The 19,951-nt window shown below is 40.2% G+C and overlaps 2 protein-coding genes across 7 annotated transcripts in view; both read right to left on the minus strand.

The window, feature by feature from the left end:
- Positions 1–484: 484 nt before the first annotated feature.
- LOC146670639 (butyrophilin-like protein 10) lies at positions 485–6,451 on the minus strand. The gene is made up of 6 exons (XM_085407642.1): positions 5,893–6,451; positions 3,179–3,511; positions 3,038–3,073; positions 2,497–2,778; positions 2,222–2,350; positions 485–1,826 (listed from the first exon to the last, which is right to left on the minus strand). The coding sequence occupies exons 1-6, from the start codon at positions 5,981–5,983 to the stop codon at positions 1,738–1,740; spliced, it is 960 nt and encodes a 319-aa protein (XP_085263768.1). The 5' UTR covers positions 5,984–6,451; the 3' UTR covers positions 485–1,737.
- A 4,025-nt stretch (positions 6,452–10,476) lies between these two features.
- The window catches only part of LOC146670640 (dedicator of cytokinesis protein 3-like), a 250,680-nt gene continuing 241,205 nt past the window's right edge, over positions 10,477–19,951 (minus strand). For all 6 annotated transcript variants that reach the window (XM_085407632.1, XM_085407637.1, XM_085407636.1 and 3 more), the window contains one exon: positions 10,477–19,615. In XM_085407632.1, coding sequence (XP_085263758.1) covers positions 18,914–19,615 — 702 coding nt within the window. In that variant the 3' untranslated portion in view covers positions 10,477–18,913. The remainder of the gene's footprint in view (positions 19,616–19,951) is intronic.

The raw sequence follows: 19,951 nt of genomic DNA on the forward strand, positions 1-19,951 counted from the left end.
CACACACACACACACACACACACACACACACCCTGAATGAGACGAGCGGTGTGGCGCTATTTATTTACCTGGCGGCGCACACCACGCATGCGCATGTTTGATTTTTCTCTAGCATTTTCAGAGTGAATTTAAGAACATAAAAAATCTGACATTTCTTACACGCAGCTTCCGGCTCTCTCCTCTTTAATGTGTTTTCTCTCCTTTTCCTTCTCTCCCGTGGAAAAAGCTTGGACAGCTTCATGTCTGCTGGGACGAGGTGCTGAGAGTGGGTCACTTCTGCTGTGTTTAAATTAGCAGTCATGTGACACTTCTTTGAAGAGCTGATGATCAAACTGAGGCAAAGCATTTAAAAACAGAATGACAACATCAAGTGCATCAACACTTTTCCAAAACTCAAATTAATCCAGATACAATTAAGAATCAGACAGAAATCCTCTTGTTAAATGGCCACAATCATATTATTAGTGGCTCAGCAGAAACATTTACACACAAACTGGAGATATGAACAATACACAGAAGGAGAGGCAGACTTGCCAGATAATTTTTAATAATACAATAGGCTTCTATACACACCTGTGTTTTCACTCTCAGGTCTGAAGTTGTCTTAGAACTACCTTTTCCAATATTTTGGATATAAAAGGGAGTTTGGAGATCGGCCTGTAGTTAGTGAGCATTAGGGTCAATGTTGTTTTTCATAATAGGTTGTACAACAGCATGCTTGAAGACAGACTGTATACAACCTGATGACAACGATGCATTCAATGAAAGTAGGACCTATAATATGTGAAGCTCCGGGGGAACCAGAGATTTTAAGATGATCAATTATAGCAGCAAGAAGAATTGTTTTATTTAAAAACTCTGACACAAAATTTGTTTCACATTATTATTCACCAATTTATTTATTCAGTTCTACACATTATATATAATCCGCCTCTCTGAAAGTGCAGTGAGAGGATCTGTGAGGTTTGGTTGATCATATAGTTTAATACATAAGAACAGCATCTCTTTTCTGTACATCAAAAACAGCACCTGCTTTAAAGACCACATAATGTTGCAGTTATAAATATCCATACAGACACAATAGCTATAAAAGACAGTTTTATGAACACAATGTCAACAGCACCTCATTCATCCTTTTTTATATTAAAAAATACTTTGTCTTAAAGTCCAAATACAAAAAAGCAACAGTGCTAATAATAACATAAAATAAATTAATCTCATCAAGTTCATGTTCAGGTTACAACAGAGTCCCAAAGGTTTTCAGGAAGCTTTGGTTTGTTCTGATCACCATCAGCTAAAAGTAACATTAACCATTATTAAAACCAGCATCACAACCTGCTTTACACAATAATAAAATACACAGTATAAAAGAAGCAACATCTGGACTGCAGCTGGGCTCTGAAATATGTCCTCATCACTTTTAACAGTACAAACATCATAACTGTCACAGCTTCTAATATCTCTGAATAAAAACACAGTTTAGGATCACACAGCAGGACTCTGCTCGGCCTGAACACCACCTCAGGTGTCCTCGTAACTCGCTGCACTTTCATTAAAGCTTTTTTCTGGTTTTGTCAGCTTACTTCTCACTCAGAGTGGATTTAACAGCTGACGTTTCACAGCCCACAGTGAGCTCACAAAACAACTGAGACTACAGATGAGTCGATTATGTTGACCTGAGATCCAAACGTAACTGAAATGTACCTTTGTGCACACATCTGTGTAACAGCTGTGATGCTAAACAGGTTCTGATTTGAGTGTCAGCTCTGTGTCACCGTTCTCAGGACCCTCAGACGTCTCTGTGCGTCTCGGTTTCCTCCGAAAAACTACAGAAGAAAAAAATATATATATTACATACAGTCAGTTTACGATATTAAATTTAAACTAACTTTAATTTCGGTGATCACAGAGAAAAACGAAAACAGCAGATAAATCTGATAAAATAAAATAAGACACATTTATAGCTAAACATGCTTCATAGAAGAAAACTGAGACACGGTGGCTGTAAATTTTGTTGAAATCAAAATGTTTATTAGTAACTGCAGTTTTTTCATCCTTTTTAAATGATAAATAAATCTATAAATCCAAAGTATCAGCTGTAAAACCAGACGATATCTGAATCAAATGTCAACAATTTGAACACAACATTGGTCTAAGCATCTGTTACATGGATGTCTACGTCTGACATGTTCAAATAAGTGTTTTTATTATTTACACTTACCTCTGCTGATGCGATATTTGACTTTAATTATAAGAAAATAAAGAAGTAAAGTTGAAATTCCTCCAGAACACATCCAACCTATCAGCGAACCGACTCCAGGACTGCAGGACTTCACCTCTGTCTGTTTCTCTGAAACATTAAATAAAAGGTTGATGCAGCCTCGCTGGATGCAACAAATACACAACTAAACCTTTTAAACTGTGCCAAGAAATCTATTAAAGAATAAAAAGATCTGATAATTACAGTTATTATAAAACAACAGAAAAAAAACTTACGATAATGCAGGTAGATCTGTGCATCAGTTTTATGGCTGAGCTCCTCCTGTGTGGCTACACAGTGGAAATGCTCAGTTGTTGTCCTGGTCACCGTGGTGAGGAGGGTGATGTCATAGCGCTCTCCTGTGCGTGACACCTGTGGCTCCTCAGCAGGAAGGATGTTCCCATCGCTGTCCCTCCACTCTACTTTAGGCTTTGGAGAAGCACCTCTGACCTCACACTTCAGCTGCAATCCGTCCTCGGTGGTATTAAGTATCCTGATGTCGGGCTTTGGAGCAGCACCTGTGAACGCAGCACGGTGGCAAAGAAAGGAGGAAGTGCTGATCTTTAAAATCACCAGTGTCTATGTTTATCATTCATGTGAAGTAATTGACTCTCATCCAGATAATACTGTCCACAGCAGCATAACAAACCAGGTTCAGGATCCAGCCCAACTGAGGTTTATCACAAAGGACAGTTTGAGATGATCTGTTTGTTTCCTAAACCCAAACTGGGAGCAGCTCACACAGATTACAGACACTTCAATGACATCATCACTCACCTGCGATTTCACCTGATCGATCTTTCAGGGTAAGCTCTGCAAGGTAAAACATTTAAAATTATTTTTTTAAACCACCTGGTTCAGGTAGAAAAATGGTCTTCACCATTTTTTCCAGGATGTTCTCCAAAATAAAAGACTCACCAACATCAAGCTTTATTCTGAAAGTTTTCCCTTCCGGCTGCAGATGTGGAAAATCACAGGTGTAGACGCCACTGTCAGCCAGCCTGGTGTTTCTGATGATGATGGCGGCGTTACCAAACTGCAGCTCTTGTGGGAAATGTGAGACCCGCCCTCTGAACTGCTCGTCTTGACCTGGACGTCCATTATTGTACTCGTCACGAGCAGCGTACAGGAAAACCTCCTTCTGGTCATCTTTCTTCCAATCAAAGAGCTTCTGTTCCAGGTTCTGATTGGTGCTCAGGGAGCAGGGTAAGATGGCATCACTTCCTTCTGAGACAACCACCGTGACGACTCCTGGAACGAATCATATTTTTTATTCTTTTTAAAAAAACAAAAAAAAAGAGCTAAATACAACATGTAGATCATATAGAACACAGTGAGCACACACATGCCATTTCAGCTACTCTGACATGTTTACATCATGTTAGTTAGAAGACACATTTATTTGAGAATATTGAGAATATATTAACAGTTGAAACCAAATATTTACATATACTTTAGGGAGAAAACATAAGAACCTTTTTTTTTTTTTACTGTTAAACATCAATTTAGAGTAAACGTTTTTGTTTTAGATAAATAAATATTGAAATATCTTTTGAATTAGTTAACTGTCAGAATAAAGAGAGACAGAGCGGTCTATTTTTTATCACTTTCTTCAAATTTAGGAGTACATATACTCTAAGTTATAAGGGAGAGAGAGGAACAGAGATGGAACAAGAGCAGGTGAGACACATGTTAGTCAAATGGTTGTTTGCCAAAACTCATCAGAACATGTATCTCGTACCTAGTGTAACTTTCTAGGTTTGTTATTTTTCAAGTTTTATATTTATTAAGTTATGCAGGGTTGTTTGCACAACAAGACTAAATAATTATATAAACTATTCAGAGTCTAAATACTGTTCTTTGGTAGAATTAAAAAAATAAGTGTAGTTGAATTGAAAGCCTTTATTGTCATTATACATGGTATAACGAAACTGGAAACAGCTCTATAAAAGTGCACACATGCTTATAGCACATTATAAAAACTATACAATAATAGTGCAGGTCTATGATGATTTTGTTTTGATTCTGGTTCTGAGTAAATCGGTGGGAATTGGTGGCCTAAAGTAGTCCTGATTTTGAACTGTTGTAGTCCTGTTTTAATTCCGGATCAGTTCTGGGTCTGGTTGAATTGGGGTTTAGTCCTCGTGTCTTGATAGAGCCCTGATTTTGTTCTGCCTTGCTGCTTAATTAAAAAACTAGTTTAAGATGTCCTGCATATGTGATATACATTTTTCCATATATGAAGTCATTCTTTTTTGAACAAAACTCAAAACACAGCCTAATAAATTTTTCAGTCATTTCCAATCACTGTTGATAAATATAGAAATCATTTTACTTTTGTAAATTTTTTTCAAATAATTTAAATAAAGATTTTAAACTTTCATTTTTCTGATCTTGTTTAATAAAGAATTGGAAAAGGTGTGACCATGTGGTACAACCATACGTTTTGGGACTACTTTTCGGTAACACTTGCCTCTGCACAGCCACAGTGGACTCTAAAACACTCAGGATTGATTGAAGTGCGCACTTACAGCTTCCATTCAGCGGCACCTACTGTCGTGGAATTACACTGATTTTATACACAGCATCTTGATGCATTCTCAATCATCCAAGAAAGTAAATCTCCAAAATTGCCAGGATTTATACATCAGGGAAACCAAACAACCTCTGGCGAAGCGGATGGCACAACACAGAAGAGCCACCTCGTCAGGTCAGGACTCTGCAGTCTATTCACACCTACAGGTCAGTGGACTCTCTTTCAATGATGAGGATGTAACATCCTGGACAGGGAGGAACGCTGGTTTGAGCGCAGAGTCAAGGAGGCCATTTACATGAAAAGGGAACGACCATCTCTGAATCGAGGAGGGGGCCTAAGGGTACATCTGTCACCATCTTACAATGCTGTGATTGCAGCCATTCCCCAACTCTCTGTGAATGGGACTCATGGCCATTGATCAGTGGTCTTTGGTCAGTGGTTGTTGATCAATGGTCATGAGAATTTGCATAATTATGATTAAGGAACTGACCTCCCAGCCCTTTGTTCCCTGAGTGGGCTGGTTTCAGTCATTATGCAAATGTATTGTTTATAAGATCAACTTTTGGAGGTTTATACAGCAGTTTGGGCCGTAACAAAAACGTTACACATGCAGCTGTGACGTCACTTCAAAGTTTAGTTCTGAGGCAAAATGTGTTTTGTTTTTATTAAACGTCTCTTTGCTGGTCTGAACCAAAGTCCGGCTCACTGCTGTGGGTTCAGTCGGACTCTGTCACGCTGCTCAGTGTGAACTCTACGCATCAAAACACGAACTACAGAGCGTCTTACAGACTGACTCCTCCGTTAATCATTTCCTCTTGGAAGCCACAAAATGAAAAGTCCTTTTATTCACGAGAGCAGATCAGGTGATGTCAAAGAGCCGAGGCGACACGAGGAGAGGACCGCAACGATTTGTGACGCATATTTTTTTATCCAGAGTTTAATTGGTTTGAAAATGTCTCAACAAAACATCACATCGCTAAAGTTTGAAAGACTTTAAAACAAACACAGCTGTCTGTAATAAATGAGTGTTGACGGTCAGCTGTTGTTATTCATGTATGTAAACATCATTTGAGAACTGTGCTGATTCGCTTCTTACCGTCTTCGCGTCCGGTTGTACCTGCAGACAGAAGAAAAAAGTGCACAGACGGAAGGACCGCGATTATCAGATTGATGAGTTGATGTATCATGACGGGGAGGCTGTAACAGGCAAACTGAACTGTAGCGCCTGAAGAGTCGAAAAAGTCCGATCAGATCGAGTTTATTAAACACTAAAAACTACAACTTTAAAACTCTCGCTGTGCACACCAAACACACTTCTGCACAAACACAATGCAACAAAGCACAGGGAGGGCTTTAAATCTGTGGGCGTCACTGCTACTGTACGTCACGCGTGATTGTGTTTTTTTCTCCTTTGCAGCAGAGCAGCTTCCTTAAACTCTCATAGTTTAAACAGTTTAATTTAAAGCTCTGGTTCCATTTTTACATTATTAAACTTTCTTCTTTATTAAACCAAAAACGATCTCCTTCTCCTGATCCTGTTTGACAATCACGAAGTATCATAAAATAGTCAAAAACACCAGGGCAATGTTTTTAAAGAATTCCAGTTTTATCAGAACAACAGTCCAAAGGTTTCATTTGATTTACAAAAATCGAAAATATTTAAATAGGAGTGTTTTCCTGATCACAGTCATCACTTCAAGACTCCACATGTTTGACTTCCTCATGATCACAGAGCTGAAGTTAGAGACCGAAACTAATCAAGCTGAATCTAAACCCGAAATCTTCCCTTAACCGTGTAACAATAAGATGCTCTCTGCCTTCTCATTGGTTGGAGAGTTGTGAAACGAAGTTCTTCTTTTTCTTGAGGGTGGCAGCTTCACTCTGGCGTGAGTCATTTTGATCCACGGTAAGTGGTAAGGTCACGTGTTTGTAATGTCTGCAGTTGCTTTTTTTTAGTTTGTTGAAATGAAGACTGTGAGGATTTTATATCCGTGCTCTTTCACCTGACTGCATCTTCAGTCACAGGACATGAAAACGTTAAGAATACAAATGACAGTAAATATTTCAAATGTTAAGCTTTGAGCGAAAATATCTTCTAAATGCATGTATAAATGAACTGACAGAGCAGTGATGGAGCAATTAGATCATTTTTGTTAGAAAACAGTAAAACCCCAAATTGAAACCGCTCACTGTAAGTAGGGGAGACCGGGGATAGTTGTAACATTTTTGACATTTCTGTCTGTAAATTGGAGCTCTTTTAAGGTAGTGGATTCAAAATGTAATGCAAAGTATTTACATGTCTCTGCTATTAAATAGTGCAGCTATTTTCTCTGCAGCACAATTACCCATTGCATGGTATGGCCTCAAACACAAAGAGTGAAATGTTACAATTAACCCCATAGTCTGGGTTAGTTGTAACATATCCTGGGGTGAAATGTAACACAATGAAATAAGGGTACTAACAAAATATTAACATGTAATCTTTGTTTATTCAACACATGAATGCACTTAGAGCCATTTATGTAGCTGTGTGTGTGTGACAGAATGCAGAAATCCAGCTTTTGAACATATTCTAACCCCCCAAAAAAGACAAGTTATGGAATTTTCTATAACTGAATATTTCATTAATTTTGGTTGGTCTTCCTTGAGTTTGGCCTCATTGGCTCAGTGGGCATTATAACCTACAACTCTTGCACCAATTTTGAACATAACAATGAAGCTGAAAAAATGTAGTTGTTCACCAGCATCGCAATTCCATTACTTTTTATCCTGGCTTACCTTGGTGTGGTTTGCAAAGTGCTTCAGAAAGATGAGGAAATCTGTTTCTTGCACCCATCCTGATTTATTTCCACTACCAGTACTTCCTACTGGTCCATCTCTGACACAGTGGTCTGCATAATGTATGTGTGGGAACACAAACAGTGGAGGAATTGTGTTGCCAATGGCATTAACCGCATATACAAAAGCAACCAGTGAACCTCTCTCTGCTGATGTCGTTGCCCCAACTTGTTTAATATAAGTTAAAGTAATAGTGTGGTAAGTTGTAACATCTGCATTATTGTTACAACTAACCCAGACTGTTGCTGTTACAACTGACCCAGACTCCTATAGCCATGAACTAGCTAACATTACAGCCAACGGCTAAAACATTAGCACTAAAGACCTACACAGAATATATCCCCATAGACATACAAATAACATAATTTAAGTTTGATGAGTTTAACTGCAAAGCAGATAATGCTATTACAAATTGAAATAAAGTAGAAAAACTTACTTTTTGGCATACAAATTACTTTTTTTCATGTTAAATTGTCTGTGTTTGACAAAATGTGCTGATTTTTCACATGTGATAGCAGAACTGAGTTGGGCATGCACAGGATGAGTCACATCATTTGAAACTTAGCCCTGATTGGAGAAATTGGAAGTGTTACAACTGACCCACGTTACAACTATCCCCGGTCTCCCCTACGTCATTGGCGACAGTCAAACCTTTGAGTCGCCGAGCAGCTGAACAAGGGAATAATGTTGACCGCCCGCGGTTCAAATGTAAGACGAACTTTAAGAATGTTATGAAAATCCCTAAAAACCATCCAAAACAACTGTGATCAAAACATTCCAGGCTTGAGCGGTCAGCAGAAGTCGTCTTCCCCGATCACCAACTCACTTAGAAAAAATCCCTTAGTAAGCGAACAGGTGATATTACTACTACAACCAACACCATGTGACGTGTCTGTGAAGGTTCTCAGTCATCCAGGTCGTCGTACTCTAAGGAGCTTGGAAAGAACACCACGTGACCCAATGCTACGCATTTACACCCCATTCCGGTCCCTAATTATTACATTATTACTGCAATAATTAAACTTCCGACACGATAACTGAAGACATACTGTAGGAACAATATGTGAGTGTTTCCTGTTTTTTGATAAACACGGTTGGTTTAAATGTACACAATGGTGCACGGCTGTGTGGCGTGACTCACGGGTGTGTGTTAGATGATAAATGTGGTTGCACTCTCCTGTTCACCGCACCTGCTGTTTAATGAGCAAAAAGGTAGGGTGAGCATGGGGGGAAACTTTATGTTGACCACAGCTTGATGTAGCCTATAGTTTAATGCACTAGTTAATGCCATAGTGTGATGTTACAGTTTGGCATAGTATGCTAATTAGTATAATATTTTTTGAGTTGCAGTGATGTTTGTTTGTGCATTTGTTTTACATTGGATCCTATGTACTCATTTGTGGGTTTGGACAGTACAATGTGGAATAAAAGGAACAAATGGCAACAAATAGCTCGGCCATTGGTTGGAGGAGCTGCAATATCTAGTAAACAAAATGTTTGTAAGTTTTATTGGATTATTTGTATATCGATAATGTTTTATTGGTGGTCATGGTTTGCTGTTGCCGTTGTCCACGCAGCCTTTAGAGTAAGCCTGTGGCTTCACACAACGGATTTCTTTTGGGAGTTGTTTATTCCCCTGTTAGGTTTCAGCGGTACAGCTGCATTAGGCAGTTATACTGATTTGTTTAGTTGTTTTGCATCAGGCGGCTGAAGCCATTGGCTTGGGAGTACCGCCGCAGTTTGTGTTGAAGACGGTTTGTCTTCCTCACAGCTGACGGTATGGAGGTACATAAATACCCACCGCTAGTATGCACAGAAGACTACGCTGAGTTAGCTTGTTAATTTTAATAGGTAGATTAGTGAGGGATACATTTCTCCTGTTAATTGTGTGTGCGGCCAAAATTTACAGAAAGGAATGTCATTAAGTTGATGTTAGAATGAAGCTGTGTGGCATATAAGGTGCAGTTTAATGTTTGGGTTTTGTAACGTTTTAAAGAAAAAAGGATACGCACCAATTAATACAACGTGTTGATGTTAATGGAAAGAAAAGACGGCAGAAACCGACTGCTAAGGCGTTGGAAAATAAGATTGAAAGGCTTCAAACAGAACGTGACACTAAGAGTAATAAAATTAAAAATGCCACAAAGGTTATTAAAGAATTAAAGCAATCTGAGGATTGTAATATTCAGTCTCAGAGAATTTGTCTGTGTTGTTTGATGCAGGTCATCTGCATGAAACCCTGGTTCCTTGCTTCCCCAAGAAGGACGGGAAAAACAAACTGCTTGGTTCTCAGGTATGTGTGTGCACATAATATTGGATTTGTGGAAGGGATTGAGAATTATGGAATGCCAGGACTGCCAAAATGAATTAATTAAATACACCATTAAATAAATAATTAATTAAATTTGGAATTAAATAATTAAATACATATTTATGACATTTAATTAATTATTGATACATTTAATTATTTCATTATGTATTTATTTCATTTTGGCAGTCCTGACCAGTAAGTCAAGACAGGTCGATCCTAGATAATTGATTGCTGGTGTGGACTTGGGGCAGGTATCCCAGAATGCATTTCAAATCACAAGCAACAATGGTGGTGGCGCTCTAAAAGTTTTTAAATGCCCTGTTTTTCTGTCACCAACTATACTTTTAATAATGTTTTACCCGTGAATGTAGTGGTGTAAAGTTCACATCTGGTCAGCTGGTCAATATAGAACATGTTTGCAAAAGTGCTCTAAAGTTTTCGTTGTTGTCGCTAGCTCAGCTAACAGTCAGCTGACCGAGTGTACCGAGCTCACAGCTCTGATGTTCCAGCTTAACTGGTTTTTTAACCGGTTAGATTTGTGTGTTCCACATGTTGCATCTGCAGATTCTCATTTTCACTGAACGGTCGTCTCTTTCCCCCTGCTCTCGTGTCTGTGTTGACATTTTCCTCACGACACCAGCGATCGGCTCGGCAGACCCTCAGACTACGTCCACACATCGTTTTCTCTCCGTTTTGGCCTCCCGTCCACACTGAGACTGCGTTTTTGCAGATGGAAAACGCAGGGTTTTCAAAACGCATACATTTCAAACCGTGTTTTCATGTCGTGATGTGTCCTGTGTGTCGAAGCTTCGAAGCGTGTGTCAGGTAATCTCGGGGGCAAGGGCGTAGATTTGGCATGGACTGAAGGGACATGTCCCCACCAATAATTTGATCGATAGAAAGAAAAAGAAAAAAGAAGAAAAAAAAACGATCTATCAACGTCTCATTCGCCAAGCGGTACAGAAAGCGTTAAATTACTGGAGTCCTACGTCATGTGACAAATATGGCCAATGTGATTGGCTGTGCCTTTCAGGGAGCTCTGTTTAGTTTTAGTAGCGGCAAGCCTGCGCTGCGAGGAGAGGAGGACGGCAGCAAAAAGGAAGAATGTGGATATAGGAAAGTGTTTTTCAAAGAAACCTGTGAGTCACTTAAAGCCAAGTTAACTCATAAAATGTGTCCGTCACAATAACGTTACAGGCTATGCTAGGCTTTGGCCCGCATCAGTCTAAAATTGTATGTAACCACGAATAACGTTTTTTGGAAACTAACTGCACAACATGCAGCACTATTAGTTCTCTCAGTCTCAGAGCAGCATTTCTAATTTTGATTGAAACTGTCAGAGAAAACGGCAGCTTTGAGCAGCCAGGATATTAGTTTACAGAGGCTGTTAAAATTATATGTCTAATGTTAAAATGTTGGAGACACAATAATTTCATCCTAATGGTAATGCTATTTTCATAGGGTTAATTTTTGAGACAAAATATCACAAAGTAGTCATGATTTTCCAAATATTCCACCTCGGAGTGCAGTTTGCACAAATTGTTTTTAAAATGCACTCACCCTACAAACATTACTGATGAGTTAAGATCTGCACAAACTGACAGAAACACTGAAGCAGCTCCACATTTTATTCTTATTGTCATGTATGTCCTATTTGTCAGGTGACAGAAGAACCAACACAAAGCTCAGTTATTCATATAAAACTATGAATTGTAATTTTAAATGGTTTAAAAGCATGTAGAATAGCATATGTATGCAAGTATATTTCTGCTTTTATCAAGAAGCAAAGACAAAAAGGGAAAAAAAGAAACCGGCAGCGTTCGGTGGTTGAATCATCTGTCCCCACCAATGCCTAAACCAAATCTACGCCCTTGCTCGGGGGAGTTTTTGTGAAGCACGTATCGAGGCTTGCTTTGATTACGTATGCAGTGACATTCGAGGCCTCGCGGGCAGTCGGTACCATGTGACTGATTCAGGAAGTGGCTCGCCGGTTCGCGCCAGATGTGAAAGCGCTATATAAATGCAATCCATTATTAATGTGATTTCTGTCTTTTAGTTTATTAAAAAGTGAAGCACCACACACTAGTTTGTGTCATTATCCAGATGTACATAAGCATGATTACACAGTTACACAATCATACCAAAACTCTGTCCTGATAGTTTCCACTTTCTCTTTTGTATCAGACATACTGAGACAATATTCGGGATAAATAACCATGAAAACAATTTATTCAGTTTAGAGGTTTAGATAATACTCCCAAACAGTTGATTCTGTTCATCTGGAAGTTATGTTTTCAGTGGGAAAAGGAGTTACTTGGATGAGTGAAGAAGCGTTTCTCCCCCTGAAAACTCTGCGTCCAGGTGAGCAGAATCAACTGTTTGGGATTCCTTACTTGGATGATTGAGCATATTGTGACACAATAAATAATATGAATACATTTTATTTTAGATGTCCTTCAAAACACTCAAGTTCACCTTGCACAAAAGAGTTAAAAACAATAAGTGGCTGTACAAAGTCTGTGTTTGCCTTTGTACTGCATTTCCTTTTAGTTATTTATTAGTAACAAACTATTACACTAATCAAAGCCATTAAACAACATCCAACAGACTTTAAGTTCTCCAACAAACTGAACGATGTGAAAATCGCACAAATGAACCTGAACGTTTCCTGGAAAAGTGAAATTAAAAATGTTTAAGACTAACTTTAAAAATGATGTAAAGTGTATTTTTAATAAGATTCAGATTTATCGGAGGAATTTCTAAATTCATGTCATTAACTGAGTATCTGTGATCATGACTACATGAATTAAACAAAAACTGAACTTTATAGCAGCAAACATGTGAAATAACGACAGGCTGAATCCAGTCGAGTCAATAAAAGTTTATCGTTTAATGTTTGTCATTAATCATGAATCCACAACACAGCAGTTTGTTTAGTGAGTAGGAAAAACGTGAGTATTTACATCTACCATCATACACGTCACAGTTTATACCCATGCTAACACAACAAAGACTTTTATATACAAGAAATACTATTAGCGTCGTCATACAAAGGAGCGCCATCGTTGGAACTATCTAGATTTGTCATTGATGCAAAATACACAAAATCATAATAAACGTCTCCTCAGCTGCCCTGAAGTGATCGCGATAATTCGACAGAATGAACTTGGATCGCTGTGGACCGGGTTTAAAAACTGGTTTACATCAGAAAACACAAGGCGAGACGATCACAGTCTACGTGTATACGAGGTTTGCCCTTCATGCCCGCGATAAATACGCCCTCTCCTCGCTTATGTACAAAGAAATCAACGCGTCTCCTCCGTGAGCTCCGTCGGATTTCCCTCCACGCTCCTCCTTCTAAAGGAAACACAGACTGGGTGGGGTCAGTGGTTTTAGTCTCACACAAAACTTACTTTCTTTTAAAAAAGCACCAAACTACTTTTAATTTTCCTGCCATCCGACACGTTCAAGCCAAAGAACAAAAGAATGAACTGAACGTCCTACAAACAAACCTCTGATTTGCATAGTTCATCTTCACCTGCTTCGAGTTTGATTCACTGAAATCTGAACACTTCATCGCTGCAGACCGAGTATGCAGGACCGTTTGTTTAAAGCAAGAGTTCACAGCAAAATCAAAGATGTCATTTTAACTGTGGTAACTGTAGTAACCGTTTACACATCTCTTTTGTTTTGGTGGGAATGACCCAGTTTTGGAGATATTAGGTGCAGAGATTTCTGCCTTCTTTTCAATACAAACTACTAAACAGCACAAAGAACTACTTTCTTTTTACTGTCTACATCTGCCAGCCAAAGGAAAATGCAGCCAGGTCTCTCTTTAGTGAGCAAATAATTAATATAAGCTGGTCAAAGCAGGCCGTCACTTTACATAAAAGATGCCGTACCCACCAGCGAGGTCCCCCGTTGGATATGAAGGATGCTGCACATTCATATAGCAGCAACTTGTCAATTACACCCTGGTTTATCCACTTGTTTGCCTCCAATAGAACGACAGCTGATAAAATTAAAGTCCTGCCACTAGTGAGGCTCATCAGGTAAATATTTACTGAGGTCATAGTTCAAGCTGCGGGGGTTGTTTTCTCAGACTTTTTTTGCAGGACAAACAGTTGCCCCCTAGTGGCCACTGGAAAGAACGCAACTTCCAGCTTTGTTTTAATTTTCAGACGTGGAAGCTACAGCCATCCTTTATATACAGGCCCAATCCCAGTGTCCAATCACAGGATGAAACAGACTGTTACCGGGATAAGAAACAAAAGCACCAGAATAAAACTGTAACGCAACAAGCACAAAAGAGCAACGACACAAAAGGCAAAAGAAAATCTATGCACGTGTGATTGCAGCATATGCATGTAAAGTAGGTTTAGTTCAGGGAGAAGAAAATAGTTCCCACATGAAACATCTTCAATAGGTTGTTGCTTCTTCTTTATTTCTCAGTAGCTGTCAACGATCTCAGATTCTCAGTTTAGCTCAGGTATATTTAAAAGACAGCAGATGTCAAAATGTTCTAAAAGGATGAACAGAACTAAAAATCAGGAGAAAATAAAGTACATTTAATTCTGCTGTGAACTTTTCTTTAGTAAACTGTTGTGTGACTTCTCTCTCTCCCTCTGGTGTAATTCGATCCTGATATAACACACACACTCTCACAAACTGCCGTAACAGCGCACACCTTCATTGTTGCAGTTTCTCGTTGCTGAAAAGCTTCTCTAACCTGCCTGCGTCATGTATTTACAGCATCCCTGCTCACAGCTCTTTGTAGGCTCAGAAGGATCAAACATAAACGGCTCAGCACAACTGCACACGGAGCTTTACAGATAAACAAACACACAGAATGACAGAAAAGTGATAAAAAATTCAACCTTCCAGTGCGTTATGTGAACTGGAGGTAAAGGTTGCAGGAAGAAAAAGCAATAAGGTGATTTCTAAATCTGGCTTTGTATAAACGTATACATATTAATATCAATCTTCATGTTTTGCAAAGGCAACAAGCATAACAGATGTGCTGTGAGAAAACCTTTGAGAGCACTCAAAGCTGTTTAAAACAGAGGTAACATCATATGTTGTTGGCATAAACACAAAGGCGTCAGTGCGAGTCTGTAACAACTGTTTATATCGCTGTGAATACACACAGCGCATGAATCCACCATCAGCTGCACTGAGTGTTAATATGGGTTTCAGTTTCAACAGGACAACAATCAACTCGAACTCTTCGCACAAGGATGAAAGAGTTGATCATTTAGGGAATAAATGAACTAAAATGATTTTAAATGAAATTTATAACTAAAAGTAGAAGAAGAGAGAAGCTAAAGATCTAAAAACAGACAGGTTCAAGGAGGTAACTCGAGCCGTGCTGCATAATTCACCTGTAACATCATCAGTCAGTCCACCAAACACCCGACTTCATGAATTCAGCAGTTTTCTGCAAACTGTCCGGGCTGTGGTGCAGCCTCTGTGTGAGCCGCAGGACAGTTTCATGGCTTTAACTTTTATAAGTGGGGAATAAAGAGACTGGAAACGCTCACCGGACACAGAGCACCACTGAAAGTCCAGCTCTGAACTTCCACTGAACATCTTTAACCATCACTGCTTCACTCGTATGTTTATGGTGGAGAATTCAAGCAGCGGGCCCGTATCACTGCTCACACAGCTCACGCCATGCGTCGCGGCAGGAAATGCACATGTGCAACAACTGTCTGAATGATGGCTGTTGTTCCATGTAGCTTACTGGGTCAGTGAATGCAGCAGACACGTTCACTGAGTGAATGGGTTAAATGCAGAGAGGGATTTTCCCCACGGGGACCAATAAAGTACACTTTCTTTCTTCTTTCTTCTGACATTACAGGAGCTGAATATTTAAAGTGGACCCGCTCTGCTCATTTCGAGCTCTATATTTTGATGTTTGGACTCTACCAGAGGAGCTTTGTATGACTCATAGTTAAAAATAACACTGCAAAGTGTCTGAAACAAGCTGCTTCAGTGCCCGTCTCTTTAGACTGGCTGCTCTTTGTAAACAAAACTATGGTTGTGTTTACTGCGCACATCCATCCTGGTGTGACAGAGTCAGAAAATCCAGAACTGGTCGACTTTAGTAACTCCTGAAAATGATTTAATGGATGAAGTAAAGTCTGTGATGGTTCTAAACGTGCAGACGCACTCACACACAGTCTCGTCGTTTCACTGAAAACAAACCTTCAGCTTCTCTAAAGCAGCGAAAGCCATTCGAGGCAGAGTGCGCACTCAGGTCGCTAATCCTTAAATCTAAAATGTCTCAACCTGACTCAGTTTGTCATCGACATATTTTTATGTGATGCCTATATTTACTTATGCTTGTGTCCCCTATTTTATTGTTTCTGCTTTCAGCCCTTTATGTAGACAATGTTGATTTGATTTATTTCGTCGTTGTTCTCTGTCTTAACTTTTAATTCGTCCCATCTCGCTCTTCGATGTCCAGCTTCCTGTTGAAATGTATTTTTCTATTTTTGCCTTTCTGTCAAAGCACTTTGCAAAGACATCGTGTTATTATTATTTAGCCTCACAGGGGAACAGTTCTGTGTTGGATTTATCTAAATGTAGCTGGGCTTAAGTTCGAAACTACAAACTACAGAGCCACCAGCCATCGTCACCAACACAATATAACACTGAATCAGGATTCTGAGTTTTCTGCACCTTTAGGAGGAACCAAAACAGGACAAAGCTCAAACACAACGATCAGCTTCACCATGCAAAATGTGAGGTGATCGGACACCAGGCAGAGCACAACGAGGATTTCAAATAGCCATGTGAGCTAACGGCTGTTCAACCTAAAAAAGGGGGCGAAGTGATCAGGATGACAGTCTGCTCACAATCTGAGTGCTAAATGTAAAAAGAATATTTAAAACAAAACACTAAAGTACAAAAGTATGATCCTTTGCAGTACTTTTACACGTCTACTACTAAATCCTGCTGATTCAACATCCTTGGTGTTCAAAGTGGTTTCCTAGACTACAAAGACATCAGTGCACAGTACAGTATTTCTCCAGTGCTTCCAGTGCTTCACCTCACAGTCTCTGTTCAGTGAATGAACATGCATACAAAACAGTACCCTGATTAAAAAATGTACAGTCATTACTTTCATAGAAAAAATGCCAAAAAAGGTGTATATGTACTTCAGCTAACATCCCTAAAAATACCAGCAGTCGGACGCCTCGCACATATTTACAGGTTCCTCCGCTGAACGCATCGTCAGCTTTAAAAAACCCTCAGAGCAAACTGTCCCTCGCTCCTGTTTTCAGGAGCTGCAATAAAACCTTCAGCTGTTGTGAAGTGCACATCGCGTCTGATGAAGCGGCTACTGTCGGCTCAGAAAGCCATTTGCACATTTCTTCAATCAAAAGTATAACGACTGAATATAAATTATATGTATATACTTCTTTATACTGTATTAAATGTATCTACATTCTCTCTTACTTAAATATAAACACTTCTCATCTCTGTCGTTTATCTTCAACATTTCAGGAAAAAGTGACTGAAAATCTTCGAAAGCCGTCGCTCTGTTTGCATAAAGCATCACTTAAAGGTACTTTTTGTAACTTCCTGTTTACTAAGATTAACAAAAATTAACAGAATATAAATACCAGCTTGACTTTATGTCCTAAACTATCTGTGTTTTCTGTTAAGATGTCAACCGTAGTCAAATGAGGTCCCGGCCGTACTTTGGTGTATTACCTTTTTGTTCAAACGCTGCCCCCTGGTGGTGAACGTTTTATTTACATCATTACAAAAAGTACCTCTACCCGATGCCTTTATAGCCGCTGTTTACGTGACAGAAATAATCATCATTAGTTATTTGCTTTCATTTTGGTCTTTTGTTTTCATCTTTTTAAATCATCTAAATCAGTGATTCCCAAACTCAAAGCTGCTAAACTGGAGTCCACACGAGACTGACCTTTGGTCCCCTCGTCCCACATCGAGACAGTGTCCCACATTTTGTTCACTGCAGGACAGGCACTTTCCTAAAGTCTGGCTTTTATCCAGTGGCTTTAAAAAAACTGAAATACAGGGAGACTACTTAACTGGGTGAAGTCAAAACAAAGGAAATGATTTTCCTTTCTTAGTTAATCTGCAGTGATGCAGAAAGGAAAACATGACATTAAGTGACAGGTCAATTATCGGGACAGCAAAAGTAAATATAGTAAAAAGAATATATCACGGACAATAACATGAAACTTCTTATTGTGCTTATTGCGTCTGCTCAGCGAGGCAGGAGGGAAAGTCCTTCACAAACCTGCAGTTTGTCCTTTTATAGTTTTTTAGGATATGTGAAGATTCCCACACAAATAAACTCCAGCTGTTGTAAAATGTTGTATCATTGAGGTTCATGGAATCTGGCCACCCTGCCTCTGGAGGACACCCTGCAGTACCTTCACAGCCCACTAAGGGGCAGCGGCCCACACTTTAGGAATCACTGATCTAAATATCCTTCAGTATAACATCCCTGCTTTGACCGTTCTGTGTCTATAGGTTTTATTTGTACATAAATAAAAATGTTTTTAAAGTGCCGTTTGCCTTTAAATCTTCAGAGCGAGGCTTTTTTTTATTTGACTAGAAATCCCTTCGTAAAATCACGGGTTCTGTTTCAGGTGTAATCATGAATTTAGTGAAAAAGCTGAGCAGCATTTTCTCAGCTTAAACCCCCGTCTGCACATATAAGAAGTAAAGAATCAGGATGCAGTGACGTGAGGACTGTTTGGTTGAAGGAAACACGTCTCAGAGGTCAAGGACTCGTTAGCCAGATGGAGCGTGCGAGAGCAGACTGAAACCTTTAGCGGTAACTGGAGGACAGCTGGGGGCGATTCAGAGCTACCCTCAACTTCATGACCCAGTTTTTAGTTTGGCTCTCGCTCTCACGTCTTTTCTTTCTCTCTTTTGAGAAGAGTTTCTTGTCTGTCCCTATAAACCATGAGGGGGCGTCCTACTCCTCGCCGATGCCGTGCTCCCACGCCACTTTAGCCTGCTCATCCTTGGTGGCTGCGATTATGGGCTGGGAGATCTTGCGTGGCATGGGCCGCGGTGCGGGAGGTGGAGGCGCTGCAGACTGGCTGATCAGGGAGTCCTCTTCAGGGATGCAGCCCTCTCGGAGGTAGGGTTTAGGGGGCAGCGCCGGAGGCTCATGGAAGTGGTAGAGAGGCGGGTGGTGGGGGATGTAGTGTGGGTGGAAGTGATGGTGGAGTTGGTGGTAGTAGTGGGGGTGTTGTGGGTGTGGCAGCACATCCTGCTGCTGCATTTGTTGAACTCCGATGGAGGCCGAACCCGGAGCCTGGGGTTGGATTTGGGACCCCACCTGAGCCGGGGTGACGCCTCCCGGGGCAGAGTGGCTGCGGCAGGGCGGGGGCTTGACTCCATCCAGGACTTCAGGTTCGGAGATGCTGTACCTGACGGGCTGGTAAGGTGAGTCGAGGTCCTCCTGGTCGGTGGTCCAAGCCTGGCTGCTGGGGACGGACTCCAGGGTGTCTGTGCGGCTGGCGGTGGGGTCAGAGGAGGAGGCGGGGCCACCAAAGTTGCTCTCACTGAGGGAGGAGACTCCGGAGCTGGCACTGCCTGACAGGTTGGAGTTACTGCCATCCAGGATGGACTGTGGACTGGTGGGCGAGGCAGGTATAGGATGCAGGGGAGACTGGAGAGAGAGGCGAGGGAGAGTCACACAAACAATCTCTAACACAGAGTCTGTGATTAACAGCTGCGGTTTTGTTAAATATGTTTAAAGTCTGTTAATATTTAACAAAGCAGGTCGATCACATTCTTTTCTCCTGCATAAACATGAAGATCACAACTTATTTACAATGAATGTCTTTAACTAGAATCACATCTGATTGAAGTGTAGAAGCAAAACAATGACAGTGCACATTAACAGGCATAGTTTAAACTATAAATATACCAAGTAACACAGAAAGCAGGATTCTGGAGTGTTTGTTAAAAAAGAGGAAAAAGGAAACATGAAGCCAATAAATCA

Source organism: Rhamphochromis longiceps, linkage group LG5 (assembly GCF_057381845.1).
Source record: "Rhamphochromis longiceps isolate RC_006_pf linkage group LG5, R_longiceps_female_GT1.1, whole genome shotgun sequence".
Classification (NCBI taxonomy): domain Eukaryota; kingdom Metazoa; phylum Chordata; class Actinopteri; order Cichliformes; family Cichlidae; genus Rhamphochromis; species Rhamphochromis longiceps.